Genomic DNA, 27,908 nt, shown 5'->3' with positions numbered 1-27,908 from the left:
ATTGTACTGCTTTTCTTTGAAAAATGGAACCAGACATCTTTCCAAGTCATTTTTGGCCATTTATTTTGGGCCATCCTTCATGAAATGAACACACAATATAAAAACCAACATGCATTTTCAAATGGTCAAACACTGAAAATCAACAAAAATGAAGATACAAGATTTTGTTCCAACAACAGCGATATACTTTATTTGAAGCTTGTAACTGACATATTGTCATGCCTCTCATCAGCTCCACTGAAATCTCTGCTCCTCACTCTGTTGTGAACGCCAACTCCCAGAATCCTCTAGGAGGTCACCTAACTCTGGACTCTGTACAATCCACCTATCCACTTTCTGCCTTCCCTGATTACTAATTCCTATTACTTGTATCTCATCTCATATAACCTGTCTGTGTTCACTCTCACATCGCACAGTATGGTAGACCTGGATAACCTGGATAACCTGGTTTCTGGATAACATCACTGGTTTGTCCTTTTATTAAACGTTTTGACCAACAGCGAACTTTGCTCTCGTCTGCTCCATCCAGACACCTCACACATATACAGTACTGTGCACAAGGCACTTAATTACTTGTGTAAAATCATTTGTGTGTTTTGGCCTGTAAAAGCACTTCTCCACTTTGCCATTATGTGCCTAAATTCCAGTAGCAGCTCACCTGATTTAACATAAAGAAATTTTTAATAGCCAAACTAGATGTTGATTGATTTTGCAAACAATACTGGCGAGGAGAGATTTGGATATGGTTAAATAAACACACTGACATACATAAAATCACTACTGATTATCACTGTTATTTTTATTTATTCATGTATATGTTAAAGATAATAAATAATAATAAACAAATATTAGTGTTTTTCTGAATGATTTTTCCAAAGTAAGTGTTGCCTAGACAGATCGCTTTTTATGTATAATTTTCTCAGCTGCCTTTTGCACAGTACTGTACTGGATCTTATTACTGTGAAACTACATGTAGCAGTCCTTCAGTATGGCGCTGTTGCTGTTTTCCATTTAACTGACTGTTGGACTACTGCTCATATTTGTGGTCAGTGACGTATCTAAGACTTCGAGAAGGCCTAGACTGATGTCATTTCTTCACAAAATTCGTCCCACCGATAATTTATCTAATATGTAAGGCCTCAGTTCAGCCCTATAGTCCTAACTGATGGGAGGGCTTGCTTAGCTGTATCTACCCATATACCACATGGAAGTTCCAAGTAAATTTGGATCATTTCTATTGGTCTGATATCATATAATTTCTTTACAGTGCAACTGTGCTGGTGCATTGTGTCTAAACCTTTTAGGACTGGCTGAGTATCATAAAACATCTCACTTTTCCATCTGTGAGACAAAAAAATGAGAGAAAATGAATGACAGAGACTGAATAATAATATAGAGATAGAGAGAGGACATTGGGTGTATTGGGTGTTGCCAGTCTTTCTCTCGTTTTTTTCCCTCGATCTCTTCTTCCTTTCTTCTCATTTAGACCTCATGCTCATGTGGATTTCCATTCCCATCTCTCTCTCTCTCTCTCTCTCTCTCTCTCTCTCTCTCTCTCTCTCTCTCTTTCATCCTCTCTCGCTCTCTCACTTCTTTCTTTCATCATCTCTTTTCCCTCTCCATTGTGAGTGCTATATGCTGTGTTCTTGTGCTCTGTGATTGGTCAGAGTTTGGTTGCTATAGTGTAGAGGTCATATAATGGATGTTGGCTTTGAATCCCCATGATAAGTGAAACAGATCATTTATTTAGTAACGCCATCCAGCCCTAACAATAAGCAAACAAAAGCACTACTAAGTCTCCTCTCCCTTGATACTGAACATTTTATCTCTCCCTTTCTTCCTCTCCATGCCACTCTCTTTCTTTCTGTTTCTATATTAATCTCTCTACTCTCTCTCTTACACATGTGCCCACAAAAGCATGCACACACACACACACACACACACACACACACACACATAACTCGCGCACACACACACACACTCACTCTATATGTTCCATTAGCGACCCAAGCCCTGACCCTGATAACCTCTATTACATCAACGCACATGCACAACAATAAAAAGTGACCTTGTCTGCAAAAATTTGTATTGAAAACAGCATGACAATTTGGGTTAAAGGGGAACTCCACCAACTTTACAAAATTTGTGAATAATGCAACCATTGAAAACAAAGTCATTCAGAGTGGTTTGATGTGAAATTGTTCATAGATGGTTCAACACCCTGCATGTAGACCTCCACCATGAATTAATTTTTTTGAAAATGCATCACAAATTGCAACACATTGCTGTTAGTCATTTTTGGAGTGTATGTTTCGTGTTATTGTCCAGCCAGTGTCAGTTTGGTTGTTTTTTTTCTTCTGATGTTTTGTTCTCACCTGTTGTAAAGGTGAGAACAGAACCCGATGCTTGCAGAAGAGGCTTGAGTTAAGAGCTTTAATGCCAAAAGGATGATCCAAAACCATATTTGAAAAACAGAAACAGATAGTTGAAAACCAGAGAAAAAGCAAGCTTATAAATGAAAAACAGGTCATACACGTAAATGGGTAAGCAGACATGAAGGAACTGCTCAGTGTGCACAACAAGGTGACAATACTTCACAAAGTGTAGGTGCAAACACACTGATTATATGATCTGGATGAGCCCTGAACCATGTGATGGAGCAAAGGGTTCTGGCAATTGTAGTCAGAGGTGGCCGAATTGGCTGTAGTTTCAGCCAGGCCTGAGGGAGGTATGACACCTGTGTAGTTGTGCAGGTGGAGGATATATATATATATATATATAAAAATAAAAAATTATAAATAAAAATCACAGAATAAAAACTTGATGTCAGACCGATCATAAAGTAATGTCTCAGGCACCACAACCTTTTTGTGCTTCGGATGTCTGGTTCCTGTCACCCCCACTGTCGACAGTTCTGACTTAGGTAAGGTTCTCTAAAACAGGATATTTCACATCAAACCACTCTGAGTGACTTTCTTTGATTCTTTCATCTTAAGCATTTAATTGTTAAGTCGGCCCTTGAATTACTTTAACACTATTTTCACTACTAAAATAACAATTAAAAGGAACAAAGGAGCATTTTAATAGTGAAGTCACATCAATAAGCATTGGCCAATGCCAAGTGAAATATTGTTGTTTTGGAATGACTAAAATATTGTCAAAATACATTTAAAAAATAAAAACAAAATTACACTGAAACTGGAAATTATGCAATTCATAGGAAATTTCTTTGAGACTCCACAGACCTTAGATAGAAATACGGTTGTATATATTGTTATGTGTGTTACAGGTTTGCCACTCTAGAGAACAGCGGGCTGCTGTTTTATAATGGACGGTTCAATGAGAAACATGACTTCCTAGCTTTGGAGATACTGGATGGACAAGTGGTGCTGAAGTACTCCACAGGTGAATATATATGTGTATAGTACTGTGCAAAAGTCAGAGACCAGTCAAAGTCACCATTAAGTATAAATCATTTGAGATTATTATAATATGATTTGCATAAAGAGGGAGAAAACTGTCACCAATAAACAGTAGTAAAGGTTTCTTCCATGAGAGAGAGAAGAAAAACAAGCTCCACTCTTGATTCAGATCTGAAAACAATCGAGTGTTTCTGTCCATCCTACCGCTGTGACAAGACAGCTCAACACTATTGGTCTGAAAGGATGGCAAGACTGAACTTTGTAGAAAGTGAAAAACTACTGAAAGTGTAGAAAACTATCCCTGCAGATTTATTTAAAAGCAAGTCTCCTGAAAAGAGTGGAAGCTGTATGGTGAACACACCAAGCACTGACAAATAAATGTTGTACTTAATGGCTGTTTTGACTGGAAATTAATTAACTGAAGGTTGGTTTCTGACTTTTGCACAGTAATATGAGTGCGTGTGGGAGGTGGGGATATGTAACAGTGGCATGCGCCGTCATCATTCAGCCGCAACGCGCCTCTGCGAGGACGGCTGAGTGCTCGGGCCCCGCCTTTCTGCCGGCCCGGGGGGCGGGCGTGAGTGTGTGTGAGTCTGAGCCTGTGTGAGTTTGAGACTGATCTGTGACTGATCTGTGTCTGATCTGTGTGTTGATCCATCTGTGGTCTTTGCCTCAGGTGAGTCCTCTACACAGGTGAGTCCATACTTGCCCGGAGGAGTGAGTGATGGGAACTGGCACACTGTCCACATCCACTACTATAACAAGGTCAGTCTGTGTGTATATATGTAGGTTTGTTTATGAATTCAGCTGTGTCAGTGCAGTTTGGCAGAGTGTCACTTACTCTTATTGAGAAATACTTGCTTTTGACCCCTTTAAATGGCCAGGGCCCATCAGGGAGCCAAAATTGTATTACACATTTTTATAACCTAAGAATAGCTCAACCACTGCGCTGAGGTTCCTGTAGTTACTGAATGATAAGGCTTAGTATGTAATAAGCTTGAAATCGTTTAGCTTAAATGATAACCAATGACTAAAAAGGTACTTTAACCAAAATGAAAAACATTTGCTGTATGTTCTACTTGCCTTTTACATTGGTGCCACAATAGTCCTGAGAGTAAGATTTCTTGGTTTAAAGACTAGGAAAACTTCGCAAAAACTACAGACACTTTGGGGCGGATAGACGAGGGCAGGGTTTTTTTAATGCACAAGGAAGCCAGATAGCAGATATTATTTCTTTCTTGCCTTGGAATTCCCAGGGATTGTGTGACTGGCATTTTGGCATAATGCACAGTGGGTATTGTAGGAGGACAACATTGGACACACGCTGTACAAAGGATACAACAGGGTGGATTCTATCAAACCAGCTGAAGAATTCCGTAATATACTACAGGATAATACATTACAGCACAAATAATAACATTAAATGCTAGTTTTAGGCCAGAGTGCCTGTTTACTGGTATGATGTGAACTTCTGTGTAACTGCTTGTTATGAACTGAGCACAATTCCTTGAACATGTTTGGCCAGATAGCCTAATTCTAATTAAATTCTAAACCCTTAGAGTTGCCTTTGGTTTTCATTACATAATTATTTTTAATTAGGTACATAACGCTATGATTAATTTCACAGTTTCACAGTGAATTACATTTACATTTTGATTTACATTCTGTAGCATTTTCAAGTGATCACAAAAACAAAGCAAAAGGATATTTTTACTCAAAGCAAGACTGTTTGCGCATCAATAACATTTCATCAAATTCGATCATTATGAAGTAACTCCACTTTTACTAATGAACACAAATGATTTATTTATTGCAAGTGTAGAATCTGCACATTGCAATACATTTTCTCCACATTTTAGTGACCTGTGACTGAAAAGTAATGAAACAAAATTTAAGAAGTGGGGTTTTAAAACGGATGTTCTATACAGGGCTTTAGAAGGGTTTGGCATAAAGCATTAAATCACTGTGTGTATGTGTTTGTCTGTTGCAGCCTAAGCGGAGTGTAAGTGGGGAGGTTCAGGGTCCGTCTGATGAGAAGGTGGCGGTGGTGAGTGTGGATGACTGTGACACTGCCATCGCGCTCAGGTTTGGAGTTCAGCTGGGAAACTACAGCTGTGCAGCTCAGGGCAAACAGAGCAGCAGCAAGAAGTGAGTACACACACACACACACACACACACAGACACACAGAGCTGCTCCTATACATCAAAAAGGAGAGTATCAGAGCAAAAGACTAAAAAACTGAACTCAAAAAGCTCAAACAAGGTAATAAAAAAATCCATGGGCTTGCAGATAAACACACTACCACTACACACTCAGCAGGCACAGCACACACTCCACCTCTGTGGTTTCAGCCTCAGTTTCTTAATTTTTCAATCTCACAGCAGCTTCATCTCACACGAATAACACTTCATAAACTGTGTTTATGGATCACTGTAGATGGAAACCTCAAAAACTGAATCAAAACCAAACTTAAATATGACAATCTTCTGCAAATTTTAATTGGCAATTTATTTTAGTTCAACACATTAGAAAAATAAAATATAAAATGTGCCATGACTTTTCCAAAGGCCAGAGGATGTGTACGAGTATTTTGACTGGGGGTGCTCAAACTTTTGCATATGCCTCTATGTATAAATAGGGAGAGCGTATAACAAAACATATTTTGCTTTTGTCGAATAACTAAAATATTTTTAAATTATATAGAAATAATAGTATAAAGAAATAATCATATTTTTATATAAGCAACATATCGCTGCTGTCGGAAGAAACCTTGTATGTCCAAAATGGTAACTTTACAGGAGAAGGGGAAAACATACATTACTTTTAATGTAAGTCAATGGAACCAGAATTTTTTCCAAGTCATATTTGGCCATTTATTTTGGTCCATCCTTCATAAAATTTACACACAGTATAAAGGATTTTCAAATTGTCAAAAACTGAGAGTCAACAAAAATGGAAATACATGGTTTTGTTCCAACAGCAGCGATATACATCTCTGCTACAAACGAACACTGGAACTTTGTTTCTAGCACCTACAATTCCACCCAGAATGACAGGAAGTGCAATGTTACAATATACCACATGGGTGCGGTTAATCGTAATGGTTAGAGGGTCTGTTAAACACTTGCTAGAAAAGTCTGATGAATTAGTTTAACAAAGTTGATTCAGTATAATTCTATGTTGTTAGAAACAAATATATATTCCAACTGTACTGCATTATATATTTAAAACTGATATGAGACATGAGACATGAAAAAATTGACACACCCTAAAAACACACTTTATCACAGATCTCTTTAAAACACTGATAAGTTGTTCTGAATTTTGGGGGAGACTGTGGCTAGGAAATATGGTGATATGGCCAGAAGCTCACCCTGCTTGACCTTCTTTACCAAAGTAAAAAGCCTGTGTTAATTTATGTCCTGTGTTAGGTTGTTCCTCACCCTCCCCTACGCCATACAAGTACACACTCTTACTGACTTTCTCTCTCTCCCAGATCAATAATGCTTTAATGGCATGAATGTATCAATGTACAGTATTGCCAACACAGTTGATAAACACGTAAACATAAATAAAAATAGGCGTCGATTTGAGTAGTTAATACCAGTCATGATTTCTCTTTCTCTCTGCCTCTTACACTCTTGTGCTTTCTCTCTCTCTCTCTCTCTGCCTCTCTCTGCTTCTCTTTTTCTTTCTGTTTCTCACACTCTCACACTTTTTCTCTCTCTCCCCTTCATACTACATCTCTTTCTCCCTCTCATCTGTGTTGCCCCCTTTTCTCTACTTATGTCTTCTGTCTCTTTTTCTTTCTTTCTCTCTCTCTCTCTCTCTCTCTCTCTCTCTCTCTCTCTCTCTCTCTCTCTCTCTCTCTCTCTCTCAGATCTTTGGATCTAACTGGGCCATTGTTTCTGGGTGGAGTGCCAAACGTTCCAGACAATTTTCCATTTGGAACGAGGGAGTTTATTGGCTGTATGAAGGACCTGCACATTGACAACAGACCGGTGGACATGGCAGGATATGTAGCTAACAACGGCACTCTATCAGGTGTGTGTGTGTGTGTGTGTGTGTGTGTGTGTGAGAGAGAGAATGAGGACATGTTGGTTTGTGTGTTTATTAAAGCTGCTAATGCCAAAATGAACTATTAATGTGTTAAAATAACTGATGAGTTAACAGAATCTTTTCTAAACTCTTGTTAATAGACATTTGATGAGCAGTTTAATTGTGGATGTCTTCAGTACAGTGCAATGTGATTGGTGTAGTTTGTGATGAAGTTGTTTTGCTTGGCTCTAATAGGCTGCAGTGCCAAGCTGCCCTTCTGTAAGTCCAACCCCTGCCAGAATGGGGGCACCTGCAGAGTCAGCTGGGAAACCTTCTCCTGTGACTGCCCTCTGGGCTTCGGAGGCAAAGACTGTAGCCACGGTGAGAAGAACATTACACACATACATACTGTGGCCTGACCAGGATATTGGTTATCTGATAATACCAGCTGATTTTGATCACTCATGTTTTTATCATTATCAGTGAAGATACTGCAGATAATTGCTGAATTTTTTGGTTGTGGTATCACTGGGACTCACAACCTCCTGAAGTTAGAGCAAAACTAAACCCTAAACAGAAAGCCAACATTACCCTTGTTGAAGTAGATCGCAGTTTCTGCTGTTATTTGAGTTAAAGAAGCTTGACCATTGAGAACTGAGCACTGTGTAACTAAAATTATTAGCGTCAATATAATTAAATTATTTTATAATTATAATTATAAATTATACCTGTTGATATTAACACTTATCCAAATTTTTAGCCTCTTAAAATCATTATTGCTATTGGCCACAAAATGTTATATCAGTTGGGCCCTAAAGCACACACTCACATCCTCATGCAATCCTTTATTCTACCTGCCCTCTACTCTTATTTCACCCTTTTCTTCATCATCCTTTTGATCCAGTGATTTACTTGACAAATAATTAAAATATCTTCATGTTGGTGCTCTTATTATACATCTCTTCAGTTTTGTTGGTATTGTGTGCATATGGCATTAAATATTCACAAGATCACTGGGTGTTCCACTGCATGGGACGAGGCATCTTGCCGTCTGTTACCAAAACAAACACAGCTTGCTGAAAGACGGAGATAATTAGCTAGTTTGGATCAGTAGCACTAAGAGATGAGATGGCTTTGATTTAAAACCAGCCCTGTAACAGTGCTGCCAGCTGATTACATGACCCCGCCTCCTCTGCAGTGATGCCACACCCCCACCGTTTCCTCGGCAACAGTGCTCTGTGGTGGGATCTGAAGAATGATGTCACCATTAGCACGCCCTGGTATCTGGGGCTGGTGTTCCGCACCCGTGCAAAAGAGGGCGTTCTGCTGCAGGCACAGGCTGAACAATACACACACTTGATCTTTCAGGTGGGTTTAACTCTCTCTTTCATTCACACTCACTGTCTACTTTATTAGAACCCCCCTCCCCCTCACTGTATGCACTTAATTTTGACTTTATGAGTTCCACTTACCTTATAGGTCCACAATGAGTGCATTTAAATGTACTTAATAATCCAATAACTGCAGAAAATCAGATTATGTCAGTAAACACTTTAAAAATTAGATAATGTGAAAACTCTGGGTCTACATGAGTCAGACAGTAATCATATTTCTGCTTTGCAACCAGTCAGTAAACTCACAGAAAAAGATGTGATGAAACAGAAATGTAAAACTAAAACATGCCTTTTTTTAAAAACATTGTGCCACTTTACCTAAAGATATGAACCTGCATCATCTAGAAGATGAATATTTAAATCCTACATTATGTTGAAAATATATTTGGTTTCAGAGTTGCTCCTGCTGAAAAGTGTTTTGCTGCCTTTATCTTGCGACAAGGCTGCACACTTGTTTCTGATACAGCAGTCTGTTTCATACATGCACCGACTGAGAAATCCGAAAGAAATCAGAGTAAGAGTATGTATGCACTGAGAACTGTGATTACTGATATAAAAACTAGCTCTCTTTATTGGATTTCTTAATCAGATTTCTATACCATACTCTGATCTAAGAAATCAGAGTATGCTTTGAATAACTGCAGAAATCCGGTCATGATCAGATTAATTGGTGCATGTAAATGCTTTCTACATAAAGTGAAAAGCAAAAAAAAATTGGGATAATGAGGTCCATTGTTTAATTTTTGTTATATATTCATATAATTTGTATTCTAGATCAAAAGAATAATGCATGCAATAACTGCATTAAGTCTGTGAACCACTGACATCACTGGACGATCCCTCTAACTTCATTTGCAATGCTCTGCCAAGCTTTAATGGAAGTCTAATATCAGGAGGCTTTTAGCCTTTTCTTTCTCATGAGCACTTCATTTAAGTTATATGCTCTGCTCATTGTCTTGATGCACTACGAATTTCCACACCAGTGAGTTTTTGCATGATCATGGGAAGACAAGATGTTTATGTAGATTTCAGAATTCATTGTGCTTCTGCCTTCACCAGTTACACCACCAGTGAAGCCCAATGAGCCTGTTCCAGAAGCAACCATGCATGCCCAAGTGGTGAAGTGGTGTGCTCATGATCATTAGCAACCCATCCTTTTCTCCACACCCATCGCTTTGATAAAGATGAATGTCTAACCTCATCTCTCCAGAACTGTTTGCTCCAAAACTTGTCTGTCCCATTTTTTTTACTTCTCTGTGAATTCTAACCATGCTCTACTGTTTTTGATGCTGATGAGAGGTTTGCAACTTGTGGCGTAGCTTCTGTATTCCTTCTCTTTAAGTCTTCTTGTTAGACATTCACCCCTGCACTCTGTAGGCTGTTTACTGTTTCTCTGGATTTTATTTTTTCATTTTTTTCTATCTCCCTTGTTTTTTTTTTGCAATGTTCTTATGTTTGAACAGTAGGTGTGCAGTGGTTCAGATTGGTATTTTCTCAGTTCTCATTCATTTTCAGCTTGTTTTGTTCCTTTTAACTCCAATTACTTAAACCTACATGATCACACTTCTTTTACATGTTTACAGTTACAGGTACATTGAACACCTGAGCAGTCAGATTCATCTGCCATACATTTGTCCCAGTACTTATGCTCAGCTACAGTTGGTAAAAACAGTATTATGTTTTGTTGTTTGGAAAATGTTGGCCAGAAATTAGCTGACATTCTGTTTCATGCTCATCTTTTGATCTGGAATATATATATATATATATATATATATATATATATATATATATATATATATATATATATATATATATATATATATATATATATATATCAAAGGTATTTTTGCTTCTTGTTGGTGTACAGTAACAGCCTGTAGTCCATCTGCTGTCATCCCTGCGAATCTGGTTGTAATTAATTCATTAAAAAATATTTTTTTATAATTAATTGTTAATTAACGAACATTCAGATAATATTTTAATAATATTTTATGGAGCCCAAATATTTGCTATTACATGGTAACCCATCTGTTTATGTAAAACATGCAACAGATACACCAGTACAGTTAGTATAAGGCATAAGTTTCTAATAGAGTATAGTTTTATTAAAAATCTTCACTTTAATACATATAAACATTCCTCTGGATGCCACTCTCCCTTTCAGTGAAGCCCATTTTAAACTGTTCACTGTCTTACATGATGCTTGCCTGTTGGCCTAGTATCCACTGTCCATTAGACGCTGAGCTGAGCTGATGTGTGTTACATTATGCTGTGTTGAATAAAGGGCTGGTTGTTTTTGCAGTTGACAGCGGGTCAGCTGGTCTTTTCTGTGGCCCGGCGGTCAGCACAGCCTGTGCGGCTGCGGCTGGACCAGGTGCAGGTGTGCGATGGCCGCTGGCACGACCTGCAGCTGGAGCTCAGAGACATCAGGAGTGGACGAGAGACGCGCTATGTAGCTACTGTCCGACTAGACTTTGGGCTATACCAGGTGCACACACAAATATACACACACCCACTCACATGTATAGATGTAATAAAATGCAGATATATGCAGCCCTCAACGTGGTTTAGAAGAATGCCCAGAAGCATCATATACACTTATACAGTGATAATGTTCTAGAATTTGCATGTCAGTTCATGGATAAGAAATAAACACGCCCATATTATATAGGCAAAAGTTAACACAATAACTGTTCCCTGATTTTTGACCCACTGCATTCTTGCCTACTGTTAGGACCCTCTGAATGCTGGATTTCTAACATTTCACCTGTGACTTATCACTCATAAATGCATTTTTTTGTGGTTACAGTTGCTGGATAAACTTTACATAACATTAAAGCTAATTTGTAGTTCACAATTATTAACTACCTAAATAATACAACCAGACGACTACAATGCTTATCACTATATAACACTGAATTTCCAGATTAAATTGCTACTCTTCTGCTGCACTGTGTAGTAGTAGCCAATTGAAACAGACAGGTTGGAAACAACACCGACATACCCTAGAATCAGATCTATCCTAACACTGTGATCATCCACATATGCACAAAAGAAATATAAATGAATTATGCGCTCAGACTTTTCTATGAGCAAATATATTTGTGGGCAGAACTTGGACAGGTCAGACTACAGACTCCAGACATGGATGACATGTTTATTCGTTTTGTATCTCCAAAAGTCTGCATATATATATACACAAACCATGTCTAACTTGTCAATTGAATTCCACTCCCAGTGGAGGCAGGGCTTACTAGGCCTTCAGAGGAGGCCTAATGATTACTGTAAGATATAAAATATATCTGTAATTTGTAGTTTTATTTGATAGAATCATCATGCTTGTTGTAGTTAAAGTATTGTAATAATACTCTGATTTAATTATTAAGTTTTGGTTGAAAACTAAAGGGTTAAACTCTTGAACTTGCCAATGTAAAATTGTCCAATCGGGATAAGATTTTTTTTTTTCTCCAAGGTACCTTGGTAGATATAGCCAGGCAAGCTGTCCGACTGGTTAGAACTTCATTTGCTGAACTGAATGATTTATACATTATATTAACTCATTTTTAGAAGCTGACAGAAAAAACAACCTGTCAAGTGGGTGGGTTTCTGAATGTCTTACATACATCATATGAAAGGAAATATGATTAGTTGCTTTCCTGAAAGAGTCTCTTTAAAACTGCTACATACAAGGTAAAATATGTTAATGTCTGTTACAAGCATCATAAGCATATGGAAATTATTTTATAAGCATCCAATTTGTGTTTCATGTAGAACAGACAAGTGGTGAACCTCCAGGCCAAGTGCTGTGGAGATTAGCTTTTACTCTCATCTAACGCTCTGAATTCTGTTATGAAGGCCTTGCTAATTAACTGATGAGCTCAATCAGTATTTAATGAAGTCTGCAGTGTTTTAGCCCATGAGGACTTGAGCCTGACATGTGACATGTCTGTCGTACATAATGCTAATGTGGACCTTTGTCAGATTAGCGCTAACATACTACTAGAATCCTGTACAAATGAACAATTTCATGTAGATGTTTTTCCCATGTTTTTTACCTGATTTTGTTATTTTTGGTTAAAGACAGAAACATACACAGAATCCTACTTCTGCTTGTTCTTATCAATTGTCTCTCTCTCTTTTTTCCTGTCTTGTAGGGGACAGTAATAGTAGGCAATGAAATCCACGGGCTGAAGGTGAAGCACCTTCATGTGGGTGGCGTCTTGGGAGCCGGAGAGGTTCAGAGTGGAATACGTGGCTGTATACAGGTCAGTCACCATGGCAATCATGCTAGTCTTACCTTCTCTGATGAGTCCTCTCTCACATTGCCTCAACTGCCTCACAAATAATTAACTAGGGTGAGAAATTGACAATTAACGTTTCCTAATTGGGTCGTTAATTTGACAGAACGGTAAGGTAATTAACCAGAGCTTACACATCCAGAGCTAATTAAACACTCACCTATCCTGCCTTCAGTTTGACTTAAGCATTTAGTCTCAAACTTCTCTCAGAAGAGCACTGCTTCAGTTTTACTTTCTGTGCTCATTAATCAATTCAGAGCTAATGATTACAGCGATGAAAGTTTCTAAAAAGCACTTAAGTGAGCTTGTTCAACATCCATCTTAGATTTATTTACTTATGCTTACCCACAGTTGTAGCATACCAACAGCAAATGTGGTGTGAGCAGCTTTGTCATATTAATATTTTATAATAGAAAATAAATTTGCTGTTATTAAAATTTTACTGTGATAAAGTAGTAAAGCACAAAAATTTGAATATGCATTTATGCTGTGGTTTTATTAATAGACTATATGATACACACCGCTGAGCATGTGTTTAATACCTCCGTGTTTATTTGTGTGTTTTTATAGGGGGTGCGCCTGGGGGTGCGTCCAGATTCCCCTGCCTTGCCCCGCCCCTCCAGAACCATCAAAGTGGAGACTGGCTGTAACGTTGGCAACCCCTGTAACTCCTCCCCCTGCCCTGCCCACAGCCACTGCACTGACGAATGGGAGCGGCACACCTGCATTTGTGAGCCAGGTAAATGGAGGGGAGTGATTGTGTGTGGAAGGAAACCCTACAGTATAAGGCAGAACAATTTCCAAGCATTTTAGATAAATATTACATTTTTGCTTTGTATAGTTTTACCATGGATAAACATCTCACAATGAGTGCGTTTACATACACTTTGGTAATCAGATAATGGGAAAACTCTGAGTTTACATGAGTCAGACAGTAATCAGATTTCTGCTTTGCAACCAATCAATAAACTCACAGAAGTAGAAGTGACGTAAACGTAATGTAAAACTCAAACTTCATGCTGTTTTTTTTTTTTAAATAACATGCCACTTTACCTGAAAATATGAACATACATCATCTGGAAGATGAAAAATATTTAAATCCCTCACTTTGTTGAGCATGGATTCGCTTTCAGCGATGCTCCAAAAGTATTTTGCTGCCATCTTGCAAAACACTGCTCACTTATTTCTGGTACAGCAGTCTGTTTTCACACATGCACTGAGAAATCTGATTACTAAGCTAAAATCCAGCTCTTTTGGTTGGTGATATTAACTTCCTGTTTGTGGCACATTAGTTTAGGGGGGGGGGGGGGGGGGGGGACTTTTCAAGATGGGTGGTGACCATAGACAATTGCCTTCAGATGACCCCAAAGATAAAAGTCTAAGGGGGTCAGATCGGGAGACCTTGGGGGCCGTTCAACTGGCCCACGACGACCAGTATATTTAAGTATATAAGAAAGTTATGTACTTTTTACTCAGTTCCACTTTGGACCTTTACACTCAGTTATTAATTCTCGTTTTGGGATTTTAATTCATTCTGTTTGGTTGATGAATCCTACACTGCTTTGCTTCTCTTCAAATCTTTAGCACTATATTCCAGACCAAAAGAAGCCCAAAAAGACATAACAGAACTTCAGTTAACATATTTCAGTTGCTATGCTGATAGATGTTGGATGTACTGAGGGATTCTATCTTTGGGGAATGAATACTTGAGTTTCTGAGTTTTGAGCTTTTGGTATGACTTTCTTTTGGTGATGCTTTCTTTTATAGTCTCTTAGCTTCTGTGAATAACCAGGTAAGTGTGAGATAAAGTACTGCAAAGTACTGGATAATTTTTTGAATAACATGATGGTAAATTTGAAGACGGTAACCAAATTACACTGAAATACCCAACAGGTTCTATGTATTAACTTAGTAAGTGTGAGTACAAACTCCAAAGTGCTTTCTAATTGTTTAGGCAAAAATAGTGGTAAGTACTAAAATAAACTATACTGGAGTTCCTTGCAGATTTTAGCTATTAATGCCATAAGGGCAATAACAATATATCTCATTATTGCATATGGGAATTTTTGGATGAGGTGATAAGTACAAACATACTCATGCTACATTTCACTGTAAGGCCAAACATTTAAGAGGACTGTAGAAGAAAGATTATCATTTTTTACTTCTACTTGAGTCATTAGGTTAATGGAGTAACTTATCTCTCCCCACCTCTGACTCAATGTAATTTTAGGGAGATGACTCATCTTCAACATATCATTTGACGCCATTAGGTTATTTATTCTGTGGGTTCAAATGAGAGATTCATATGCAGGTGAGAACACAGAAAGAGAAACCTGGTGAAAGTTTCAGAGAGTTGCATTAATAAAGAAGCTAATCTATTTGTACTTGAGCTGACAGAACAGAGAGCGAGAGAGTGAGAGAGAGAGAGGAACATGGAAGAGCCTTAAGGCAAAGGCAAGGGATGCTGGGATCTTGATCGGCCTAGGGCACACACACACACACACACACACACGCTTATAAACCACCAGTTCATTACTCCGCCTGTAAAGTTGCATCAGCAGCCTAAGTGTTATTAATAGTTCTCAGCTCTAAGAGGAATCAAAGAGCGCTATCATAAACTCTAAATAATTCTCTCTCATCTCACCAGGACAGAGTATAGCCCACGCTAATGAAGCCCCTCTTCCTTCCTCCTTGTCTTCACATACACTGCACAGCAGGCGTTCAGAGACACAGACACAAACACACATGTTAAGATACAAACACACCGTAAATGAAGTCTTTATGGTCAGCAGGTCTAATAGTGCTGTAGTAGTTAATATGAGTGTGAATACTACATGAAAGAAGACTATATTAATCTCTCAGCCTTTTTAATTAGATGTGGTGGATAAACATTATACTGCTCATAAATGATGTCTTAGCTCCAAAAAGTTATTTACCAGGCTGCCTTAAAATAATCCTTGAACTTCTGATTGTAGGTTACCAGAACAAGAATCTGTAAATCTGTGTTTTACACTATTTTTAGTTTTTAAGTCTTTAAGTTAAACAGTGTGCGCAAAAGTGAAAAATGACATGTTTTGTTGATTTTTCCTAGTGAAAATACAGGAACCAAACTTAAATATAGTACTTTCCTGCAGGGTTTAGAGTATATTTTATATTTATCTGATGTATAAACCGTATAAAATAACCAGAACTTTTACTGTGCCATACATTAATAAGCCACTATGACACTTTCAAGTGTCATAACCTTTGCACAGGCCACATTTCATGTGTTATTTATCCCCCAGTATGTTCAGTTCAGCAACAGTAACTGTGAATTAAAATGTGCACGTCGTCTCTGTAGAGGTTGTGTTAACTTTTTATGACATAGCATTTGATCAGGGGCACCCAAACGTTTACATGTGATCGTATATAGGCAAGACAAGGCATGGCAAGGTTTTATATAGTTCATTTCATATACAAGCAATTTATAATGTTTTTAGTTTTAAAAAAGTTAAAAATAATAAATAATATATGTGTCAAGTCTCTTCCAGCACCCTGACTGAGGAAAATCACTACTTGTAAGGGATTAATCAGTCCACAGATAATAGTCTTAGCATTTAACCTCCAAGAGAGCTGAATAAACCTCAGATAACAGTAATACTCTAGCCATTTCCAGCTAGAGGAGAGAGTGAGGAAGATCATAGAGTCTTTCACTAAGGTATACATGTATAGACATATATGCTACTGTTGGAAATTAGATTAATTGCTAGTGTATTCAGTATTAACTTGTTCCATGTAGACTGAACTATTCTGAAGGATACATAAGGTATTTTAAGTATTTTATTCAATATTTTATATGTCAGGGACTTAGTATTACATAATAATTACTAAACTGTAATTATTTATATTTTCTCACCATGTTATCTGCAAATACAAGGCATTTACTTCATTCTTGATGTAATACAGCTTTCTATGTTATTACAGGGTCATTTATGTTTACAACATATTCCTAACAGTGTACAGAAACTACTGGAAATATATGATGTTGTAGAATATAAAATTGTATTGTATATACTACAGAATGTCTGCCTAGACTTATATAGTACTTATATCTACAACCAAATACATATATGTTCTGAATTATATAGAATAGACACTGAACAAATCAATAAATGCAATTTTTTAAAGCATTTTGAAAAAATGCAGTTTGGGGAAAAAAATTCACAATGCTTTTTCCTAGAAATGTGTTGTGCTGCTACAGGCAAACAGAGGTCACATCATATAGTAATGTGAGAATTCTGTTTCATGACCCACCTGCTTTTTACAGGGCTTCTTGATATTTTTATATTTTGATTAAGTTGTCTGTGTATTGTGAAAACTGAGTATATATTGCTGCAGTGCTGCAGTTTGTGCTGGAGATTTTCCACATGTTCTTCTTAAAACTTTATATCCGTGTCTCTGTGGTGACAGATGTGTTATTGTGTGCTTCAAGGCTGATTGCAAAGTCAGTGTCAGTAGCCGCAAGTAGCAAGAGACGCTTTTAGTTTTCGTCTCAGTGGGACGATGAAGCCAGAGTCAGTGGCTCAATTCTGTAGGGAGAGTCAGCTCTCAGCTCTGCGTCTGGTGCGAATGAGGGAGAGAGAGAGGAAAAGAGAGAGAGGGAGAGAGATCAGAGAGAGAAGTGCTGGGGATTTATTACTGAATTGGGGTCTGTAGAGAGTTTTTCAACAGGATTATACAGTGTGACTGTGAATTCAAGGTTAGGATCAGGCTTTGTGTAAAGACTTAAAGACTGTGTAAAGGTGTGACGTGCACCAGAAAGAGTGATGCAGTGAGTTCACTTCAAATATGTTCATCATTTCCACATGAATTAAATATATAAAGCAAACCGAACTCAGTTCACTTTCTCTTGACTGTAACTATATAGATGTAATATATTTTATTCATGTGGAAATATGGACATTTCAATCAAGTCTGTTCAGTATATCAGTCTCTCTCTCTCTCTCTCTCTCTCTCTCTCTCTCTCTCTCTCTCACTCTCCTTCTCTCTCTAGCTCTCTCTCTTTTTCTTTCTCTTCTGTTTCTCTCTATCTTTCTCGCTCTCTCCCTCTCTCTATCCTCTTTCTTTCTCTACCTCTCCTTCTGTCTGTCTTCTTATGTCTCTCACTCTTTCTCCTTTCTGTCTCTGTCTCCTTCTTTACAACTGTCTCTCATCATCTCTCTCTCTCTCTCTCTCTCTCTCTCTCTCTCTCTCTCTCTGTCTCTCTCTCTCTCTCTGATTGTGGATGTGTCCTGTTTCTGTCATAATTGTTTGTTTCTGTGTGTGTGCCCTATATGGGGAATGTAGCATTTAGATATTATTGTAGGATTAAAAGCACATTACATATTTGAATGGTCATGTGGGATTGTGTGTGTGTGTGTGTGTGTGTGTGTATGAGTGTATGTGTGTGAGTGGGTTGTGTTACACCATCTGCTCCTTGATAATCAAAGTGCTGCACACAGGTTTACTTTATGTAATGTGTCTTATGAAGGTTACGACTCACTCAGAATCACCTTTGCTAATGTTCTCGAATTTAAACCATGGTCAACACTTTATTACAGGAGATTTACACACAAAAAAGTTACATATTGAAAGTATATTGCAGTAATTCTACACATATTCTGGAATATACTGCCAGCTTAATATGCTAATATATTTCAGTTTAAATTGGTCAGTGACTTAATCTACTGAAACTGGTCAAATGAAATGAGAGAAAATTAGATTTTCCCTCAACAACAACCAACTGTCATGAAATACATGGGTGCAAAAAGCAATAATATGTAGTTCGGTACGTTACTTGATGGCATCATCTGACCCTCATCTTTCAGTCCGGCTACTCATGTACGCTCTGATCCAGCCCAGCTGAAGCCTTGTGCAGATCTTTTTGATCCTCTCTCAGTCTCACAGCTGTCAAATAGACTTAGTGGACTCTGGCACATTCTCACTTTCTTAAGTTTGACAGTGACATGGATTCAGTGCCATTTCACTGTAGAGTTAAGTGGAGCAAGGGATGGTTGCGTGTAGCATGCATGAAGGAGAAGGGCAATGCATCCCCTGAGGCAATAAATCAGGACCATCACAGTGTAATTTCTAGCTGAATTTTTTCGGAATTATTTACAACAACCAGATAGGTCGAAGACCATCAAAGAGGAGAGGAGGAAGGCGGGTTAGAAGGCAGTGAGAGAGAAGGAAAGGCAGGAGTGTGGAGGTTAGAGTAGGGACTCTGAACATAGGGACAATGACTGGTAAAGGCAGAGAGCTTGCAGACATGATGGAGAGAAGTAAGGTAGATATTCTGTGTGTCCAGGAGACCAGATGGAAAAGAAACAAGGCCAGGAACATTGGAGGTGGATTCAAACTGTTCTATCATGGTGTAGAGAGGAAGAGAAATGGAGTAGAGATAATCCTAAAGGAACAGCTTGTGAAAAGTGTTCTGGATGTAAAGAGAGTGTCAGACAGGATCATGAGCCTGAAGTTGGAGGTTGATGGTGTAATTTTGAATGTGGTCAGTTCATATGCACCACAGGTTGGTTGTCAGTTAGAGGAGAAAGAGGAATTTTGGAGTAAGATGGATGAAGTGGTAGATGGTGTCCCTAGAGAGGAGAGATTAGTGATTGGTGCAGACTTCAATGGATATGTTGGTGAAGGGAACAGAGGGGATGAAGAGGTGCTGGGTATGTATGGTGTGAAAGACAGAAATGCAGAAGGTCAGATGGTTGTAGATTTTGCAAAGAGAATGGAAATGGCTGTGGTGAACACGTATTTTCAGAAGAGGGAAGAACACAGGGTGACATACAAGAGTGGAGGGAGGTGCACACAGGTGGATTATATCCTTAGCAGGAGATGCCACCTAACGGAGATTGGAGATTGTAAAGTGGTACCAGGGGAAAGTGTCGCAAGGCAGCATAGGGTGGTTGTCTGTAGAATGAGATTAGAAACAAAGAAGAGGAAGAGAGTGAAGACAGATCCAAAGATTAGATGGTGGAAGCTGAAGGAGGAGGATTGTTGCAGGCAGTGAGGAGCTACCCGAGGACTGGGAAACTACAGCTAAGGTGGTGAGAGAAACTGGCAAAAATGTGTTGGGTGTTTCATCTGGTCAGAGGAAAGAAGACAAGGAAAGTTGATGGTGGAGGAAGTCCAGGAGAGTATTCAGAAGAAGAAGGCAGCTAAGAAAAAGTGGGATAACCAGAGAAATGAAGGAAGTAGGCAGGAGTACTGTGAGGCTAGTCGCATAGTGAAAAGAATGGTGGCAAAGGCAAAGGCTCAGGCCTATGATGAGCTGTATGAGAGGCTGGACAGTAAAGAAGGAGTAAAGGACTTGTATCGTTTGGCTAAACAGAGAGATAGAGCTGGAAAGGATGTACAGCAGGTTAGGCTGATAAAGGATAGAGAGGGAAATGTACTAGTGAGTGAACAGAGAGTGATGAGTAGATGGAAGGAGTACTTTGAAGAACTAATGAATGAGGAAAACGAGAGAGAGAGGAGGACAACGGGGGGAGAGATAGTGGATCAGGAAGTGCAGAGAATTAGTAACGTGGAAGTGAGGGCAGCTTTAAAAAGGATGAAGAATGGAAAGGTAGTTGGTCCAGATGACATACCTGTGGAGGTATGGAGATGTTTAGAAGAGAAGGCAGTGGACTTTTTAACCAGGTTGTTTAACAAAATCCTGGAGAGTGAGAGGATGCCTGATGAGTGGAGAAGTGGTGTACTGGTCCCCATTTTTAAGAACAAGGGTGATGTGCAGAGCTGCAGTAACTACAGTGGTATAAAGTTGATGAGCCACACCATGAAGGTATGGGAAAGAGTTGTTGAAGCAAGGCTAAGGCGAGAGGTTCAGATCAGTGAGCAGCAGTTTGGTTTCATGCCCAGAAAAAGTACCACAGATGCAATTTTTGCGTTGAGAGTGTTGGTAGAGAAGTACAGAGAAGGTCAGAAGGAGCTGCATTGTGTCTTTGTGGATCTAGAGAAGGCATATGATAGGGTGCCAAGAGAGGAACTGTGGTACTGTATGAGGAAGTCAGGTGTAGCTGAAAAGTATGTTAGGGTGGTGCAGGACATGTATGAGGATAGTGATTCAGTGGTGAGGTGTGCAGTTGGAGTGACAAATGCTTTCAAGGTGAAGGTAGGGTTACATCAGGGATCAGCTTTGAGCCCCTTCTTGTTTGCAATGGTGATGGACAGGTTGACAGATGAGGTCAGGCAGGAGGCTCCATGGACCATGATGTTTGCAGATGACATTGTTATCTGTGGTGAGAGTAGAGAGCAGGTGGAAGAGAATCTGGAGAGGTGGAGGTTTGCGCTGGAGAGGAGAGGAATGAAGGTCAGTAGAGACAAGACAGAATACATGTGTGTGAATGAGAGGGAGGCAGGTGGAAAGGTGAAGATGCGAGGAGTAGAGGTCATAAAGGTGGATGACTTCAAATATCTTGGGTCAACCATCCAGAGCAATGGACAGTGTAGAAAAGAGGTGAAGAAGAGGGTGCAGGCAGGATGGAGTGGGTGGAGACAGGTGTCAGGGCTGATGTGTGACAGAAGGATAGCAGCAAGAGTGAAAGGGAAGGGTTACAAGACAGTAGTGCATTTACATCATTGGGCTGACGCTCTTTTCCAGAGCAACTTACAATTTGATCATTTTACACAGGTAGGCCAGGGTGGTGTTAGGAGTCTTGCCCAAGGACCCTTATTGGTATAGTGTAGGGTGCTTGCCCTGGTTGGGGATTGAACCCCAGTCTTCAGCGTAGAAGGAAAAGGTGTTAACCACTACTACTAACCAACCACATAGTGTGTCCTGCTATGATGTATGTTTTGGAGACTGTGACGCTGTCTAAAAGACAGGAGGCTGAGCTGGAGGTGGTGGAGATGAAGATGCTGAGAATTTCGTTGGTAGTGACAAGGATGGACAAGATTAGAATTGAGCAGATCAGAGGGACAGTGAAGGTGGAGCCGTTTGGAGATAAAGCCAGACAGGCCAGGTTGAGATGGTTTGGACATGTGTGGAGGAGGAATAGTGGATATATTGGTCAAAGAATGTTGGAGATGGAGCTGCCGGGTAGAAGGAGAAGAGGTAGACCTCAGAGAAGGTTTATGGATGTAGTGAAGGTGGACATGGAGATGGTTGGTGTAAAAGTAGAGGAGGCAGTGGATAGGGCAAGATGGAGGCAGATGATCTGCTGTGGCGACCCCTAAAGGGAGCAGCCGAAAGAAGAAGAAGAATTTACAACAACCAGATGTAGACAACAAATGTAGTCATTATTGTTCTATAGTCTTTTTAATCATTTCAGAACATCAGAAACTGAAGGTGAACTTTTGAATTTTTTACAGTGTCTAAAGAATTAACAGCCAGCTTACCATAAATGGTTTGGAGATGGTAATATTTATTAACAGGCCCTTAGTAAAGTAAAATTAGTGCAGATTTCTGTTAGTAAGCAAAGCATGAAGGTGATCGTGTGTTTTGTGCAGGCTTGTTTCTAATATGCTTCTTGGAGCCCCACACCCCACCCATCCCAATTGTTTTCTTCAGTTCTGAACAAGAATTCATACTTAAATTATTTTTATAAAAATCTATGAATTTACTACACTTTGAAAAAATGATATCAAATACATTTTAAAGAGTACATACTTTGGGGGCCAAAACTGCCATTGGAAGGTTTTGTAGTCTATTCTTGGGGACCTTTGGTAATCAATTAAAAACAAACCATTTTTTATCTACTTCCCCTAATAAACTTAGTTTTTGGTTTATTTTAAGGTGAAGTTGGAAGATTTAGATAAGTTTTAAAGATAAGTTTATTTTTTAAACAAAAAAATGTTCAGTTCATTAAAAAAACATTGTCCCACATTTTCATGTCACTACCAAAACATGAAACATTTTAGACCATAGGCGGAGCCTTAATTTGGCCACACCCCTGCATTTTAGAGCAGGAAGTGATACTGAATCCCTGTCCCTTATGGCCACATGGTGAGTAGTCAGATCCAAATTTTTAAAAGTAAATGTGTCCCAAAGTCTGAAAATCATTCGTATCATTAAGAATTGTCACTACTGAAAATTTTTTGCAGTTATGTAAAGTGTTTCCATGCTCCAAATTAGCCAATATTACATAAAAGTCACTACCAAAACTGTCACTACTGAAATATTTTTAGAAATATTTTAGTTTCAAAGGCAATATTATTGTAGTAATAGTGACAAAGTGAAATGGGCAATCATTTATTTTAGAAAAATACTAATAATTAAGATATAGTGTCACTTAAAGCACTAGGATTTCAGTCTAAAGTCTGTCTGTTGAAAGTCTGAAATGTGTTTTTTACCCTGAAAGTTTCTTACTTTGAACCAGTTTGGTAGAATCATCCATACGATCCTTCCCAGTGCAATGTTCTTCTTTTTTATGATTAAGAAAATAAAAATTCTGATGACAAAGATTTTAGGTGAAGGCCTCCACCTCCAGCTCTGCCTTATTTTTATTCAATTTTGAATTTTTTATTATTTCTACAAAAATTGTCAGCCAGGTCAGTTGAAATGAAATGTGTTGGTTTTGATGATAAGCTGAGTGAGTGCGCTTTGTGGTTCACAGGTTTTTATGGTAAAAGCTGCACGGATGCCTGTCAGTTGAACCCATGTGAAAATGAGGCTCAGTGCCACAGAAAACCCAGCTCCTCACATGGCTACATCTGTGACTGTGGAGATAACCACTATGGACAGTACTGCCAACACAGGTACACACACACACACACACACACACACACACACACACACACACACACACACACACACACAGGTAATGACAACTCTGTCAGAAAATGTCATAAAATGCCACCTTTGTGAAATTTCTGCCTCTGCCCCCAGTTCAAACGGTAGACCCAACAGCTCACAAAGCGAGAATCATGATTCTCTCTATGGCATTCTGATGGATAAATCTGGGTTTTGCGGATGGCAGAACACCACCACCCAGAATGGACAGTGCCAGCATTAAAGTTGGTGGAGTAGGGATAATGGTCATGGGCTGTTTTTTAGTGCTTGGGCTCAGCTCTGTAGATCCAGTAAAGTTAATGTGGTCTCATGCAAAGACATTTTAGACAATCATGTGCTTCCATCTTTGTGGCCACAATTTGTGGAAGGCCCTTTTCTGTTCCAGCATGACTGTACCCCTGTGCAAAAAGTGGGATAATAAGCTTTGACAAGCTTAGTATGGAGGATGATTTTCAAGTGAAAATAAGTTAACACATTTACAGAGAACACAATTCTGCACATTCTAATGCACAAATTCTTGTTTGATTGCTGAATTTAACATATTGGTAAAAACATAAAAGGTGGCCTGTGCAAATGTTATGTCACATGTATGTCATATTTAAAAAAAATGTTCTTTGTAGAAGATTGTGTTCACTTAAAAAAATCAATAATAGGTTGACCATTTTGACCAGGGGTGTTCAAACTTTGGCATAAAACGTTACATGTAATATCAATATTAAAAAATAAATTCCCTTTCACTTAAAAATGAAAGTGTCTTTCATAAAAAAGAGTATTGCCTTAGTTTTACTGTCTTCTTGTAAAAAGGGGCAGGGTCAGTGTTTATCAGTGTTCAACTGTATTTTGATTTTTAATGTGTTTGTTGTTGAGATTTGGGGGCTTTCAGGGTCTTAAGTTTGCCAACAGACCTTATTTTGCCTCACACGTACCCCTCATCCATGCATACACCCATACATAAGCATAGTGAAATCTCAGAAATCTCGTCCACTTTAATCTGTTAAATCCATCTCTCTCTCTCTCTCTCTCTCTCTCTCTCTCTCTCTCTCTCTCTCTCTCTCTCTCTCTCTCTCGCTCTCTCACTGTGTAAATGTGTGCGTCAGTATAAATTAATGTATGGAGGTGTTAATGCATGTGTGTGTGTTACAGGAGTGAACAGCAGTGTCCTCGTGGTTGGTGGGGCAATCCTACATGTGGACCATGTCACTGTGATATCAATAAAGGCTTTGACCCGGACTGCAACAAGACCACTGGGCAATGCCACTGCAAGGTCTACACACACACACACACACACACACACACAAATAGTGATATATAGCTTTAAGGTACCACCCATTGTAAAGCCAAGAACAATTTAAATAACAACAAGAACATTAAATTTCAATAATCAGCAAACCAAAAGGTCGGTAGATCGGTTTGCTACAGTTTTGGGCTTTTTTTAGCACTTTTGGGTCTGAGTGAAAATAAGTAAACATCCTCTATAGGAAACAAGCCTAAATATGTCATGTGTTATATATTTTATATTTCATATTAAGTAAAACAGAAGGGGTGCTCTAACTTTTATATATAGCTGCATCTTCTATGATGTAATATAATGTAATATAATATAACATAATATAATTTAGCCCTTAGAAGCCTAGAGTCATGTGTTACTGTACTACTGAAATAAACTTTGTTTTTTGCAAATATTCATTCACTTTGAATTTGATGTCTGCAACATGTTCCAAAGAAGTTGGGACAGGGGCATGTTTACCACTGTGTTACATCACCTTTCCTTTTAACAACACTCAATAAGTGTTTGGGAACTGAGGACACTAATTGTTGAAGCTTTGTGGGTGGAATTCTTTCCCATTCTTGCTTGATGTACAATTTCAGTTGCTCAACAGTCCGGGGTCTCCGTTGTCGTATTTTGCGCTTCATAATGTGCCACACATTTTCAATGGGAGACAGGTCTGGACTGCAGGCAGGCCAGTCTAGTACCCGCACTCTTTTACTACGAAGCCACGCTGTTGGAACACGTGCAGAATGTGGCTTGGCATTGTCTTGCTGAAATAAGCAGGACGTCCCTGAAAAAGACGTAGCTTGAATGGCAGCATATGTTGCTCCAAAACCTGTATGTACCTTTCAGCATTAATGATGCCTTCACAGGTGTGCAAGTTACCCATGCCATGGGCACTAACACACCCCCACACCATCAGAGATGCTGGCTTTTGAACTTGGCACTGATAACAATCCGGACAGTCCCTTTCCTCTTTGGCCCGGAGGACACGACGTCCATGATTTCCAAAAACAATTTGAGGTGTGGACTCGTCAGACCACAGGACACTTTTCCACTTTGCGTCAGTCCATGTCAGATGAGCTCAGGCCCAGAGAAGCCGGCGGCATTTCTGGGTGTTGTTGATATATGGCTTTCGCTTTGCATGGCAGAGTTTTAACTTGCACTTGTAGATGGAGCAACGAACTGTGTTCACTGACAGTGGTTTTCTGAAGTGTTCCTGAGCCCATGTGGTAATATCAGTTACAGAAAGATGTGGGTTTTTAATGCAGTGCCGCCTGAGGGATCGAAGGTCACGGACATTCAGTGTTGGTTTTCTGCCTTGCTGCTTACTTGCAGAGATTTCTCCAGATTCTCTGAATCTTTTGATGATATTATGGACTTGCAATTGCACGTTGAGAAACGTTGTTCTTAAACTATTTGCTCACACAGTGACTGAGCCTTTTAGGGATGCTGCCTTTATACCCAATCATGACACTCACCTGTTTCCAATTAACCTGTTCACCTGTGGAATGTTCCAAACAGGTGTTTTTCAAGCATTCCTCAACTTTCACAGTCTTTTGTTGCCCCTGTCCCAACTTCTTTGGAATGTGTTGCAGGCATCAAAATCAAAATGAGTGAATATTTGCAAAAAACAATCAAATTCATTCATTTGAACATTAAATATCTTGTCTTTGTAGTGTATTCAACTGAATATAGGTTGAAAAGGATTTGCAAATCATTGTATTCTGTTTTTATGTTTTACACAATGTCCCAACTTCATTGGAATTGGGGTTGTGTGTAATGCATTGCTTTTACATTCTATTTACATTCCATGTGGACAGACTTGAACCTTCTGACCTTTGACACTTTGTTTTGATGATGAAAGACAAAATAACAGAAATGGTAGAAACGTTGAAGCATTTTTTTTGTAAAGCAGGACTGTGCACACTTTAGTAACTTTTCATCAAAATCAATCATAATAAAAGCATCAGTAAAATATCTCCTCTTCTACTCATATGTGAAATGTTCAGGTTCATAAAAGAAAAACTCTCGCATGATTTTGTTCTAGCTGTCTCAGAAGTGTTCAGGGAGTTGGAACCAAACTTTTGAGACTTTTTACTTTCTGGACCTGAATTTTCCACCTCTGTGTTTCTATTCAAGAACATTATTGCATTATACAATCATAGAATTTCTCCGATCTGTTTTAATGAGCTACAATAATTCATATATAATTACTGATTTGCTATCAGTGCACTTTCTACTTGTGACTTCTATGGGTTAAATGTGCACCTGTGTGAATGCATAAAATCGTACAGCCATAATCCCATACGTCACCTACAGCATGCATAGTGTTCATATCATTTTCAGATCAGCATGTAATCCCATCATGATCTCAGTGTAACACTCTTATGTATAAACACACAGAAAACACAGAGTTAAATATGAAAACATACACACACACACGCACACGCATACACACACAGCCCTCTAATTGAATCATCCCTAACTGTAACCCCACCTCTAATCCCAGTGTTTGACCCAAATCTGTAAATCCATGTATTGATCCTATTCTGATGTGTTACCGTGACGATACCAGGGTATTGTTCTATGAGAATTATACACAGTTCTCACTTCTGAAACCTCCTCAAGATGCTTCAACGCAAGACTTGGCTTTGAGGAGAGCTCTCTGTCTCCCTCTCTCTCTCTCTCTCTCTCTCTCTCTCGCTCTCTCGCTCTGTACACAT

The 27,908-nt window shown here is 38.9% G+C and overlaps 1 protein-coding gene across 5 annotated transcripts in view; it reads left to right on the top strand.

The window, feature by feature from the left end:
• celsr3 (cadherin, EGF LAG seven-pass G-type receptor 3) overlaps window positions 1–27,908 on the top strand; it is a 93,018-nt gene that overhangs the window by 39,287 nt on the left and 25,823 nt on the right. For all 5 annotated transcript variants that reach the window (XM_037535744.1, XM_037535742.1, XM_037535743.1 and 2 more), the window contains exons 5-15: window positions 3,290–3,405; window positions 4,099–4,187; window positions 5,413–5,570; window positions 7,304–7,467; window positions 7,717–7,842; window positions 8,660–8,829; window positions 11,158–11,343; window positions 13,010–13,120; window positions 13,724–13,892; window positions 23,737–23,878; window positions 25,056–25,176. In XM_037535744.1, the coding sequence (XP_037391641.1) occupies window positions 3,290–3,405; window positions 4,099–4,187; window positions 5,413–5,570; window positions 7,304–7,467; window positions 7,717–7,842; window positions 8,660–8,829; window positions 11,158–11,343; window positions 13,010–13,120; window positions 13,724–13,892; window positions 23,737–23,878; window positions 25,056–25,176 (1,552 nt within the window). The remainder of the gene's footprint in view (window positions 1–3,289; window positions 3,406–4,098; window positions 4,188–5,412; window positions 5,571–7,303; window positions 7,468–7,716; window positions 7,843–8,659; window positions 8,830–11,157; window positions 11,344–13,009; window positions 13,121–13,723; window positions 13,893–23,736; window positions 23,879–25,055; window positions 25,177–27,908) is intronic.

Source organism: Pygocentrus nattereri, chromosome 28 (genome assembly GCF_015220715.1).
Source record: "Pygocentrus nattereri isolate fPygNat1 chromosome 28, fPygNat1.pri, whole genome shotgun sequence".
Taxonomy (NCBI): Eukaryota; Metazoa; Chordata; class Actinopteri; order Characiformes; family Serrasalmidae; genus Pygocentrus; species Pygocentrus nattereri.
The sequence above is the reverse complement of the archived record's forward strand: the minus strand, read 5'-3'. Positions and strand labels throughout refer to the sequence as shown.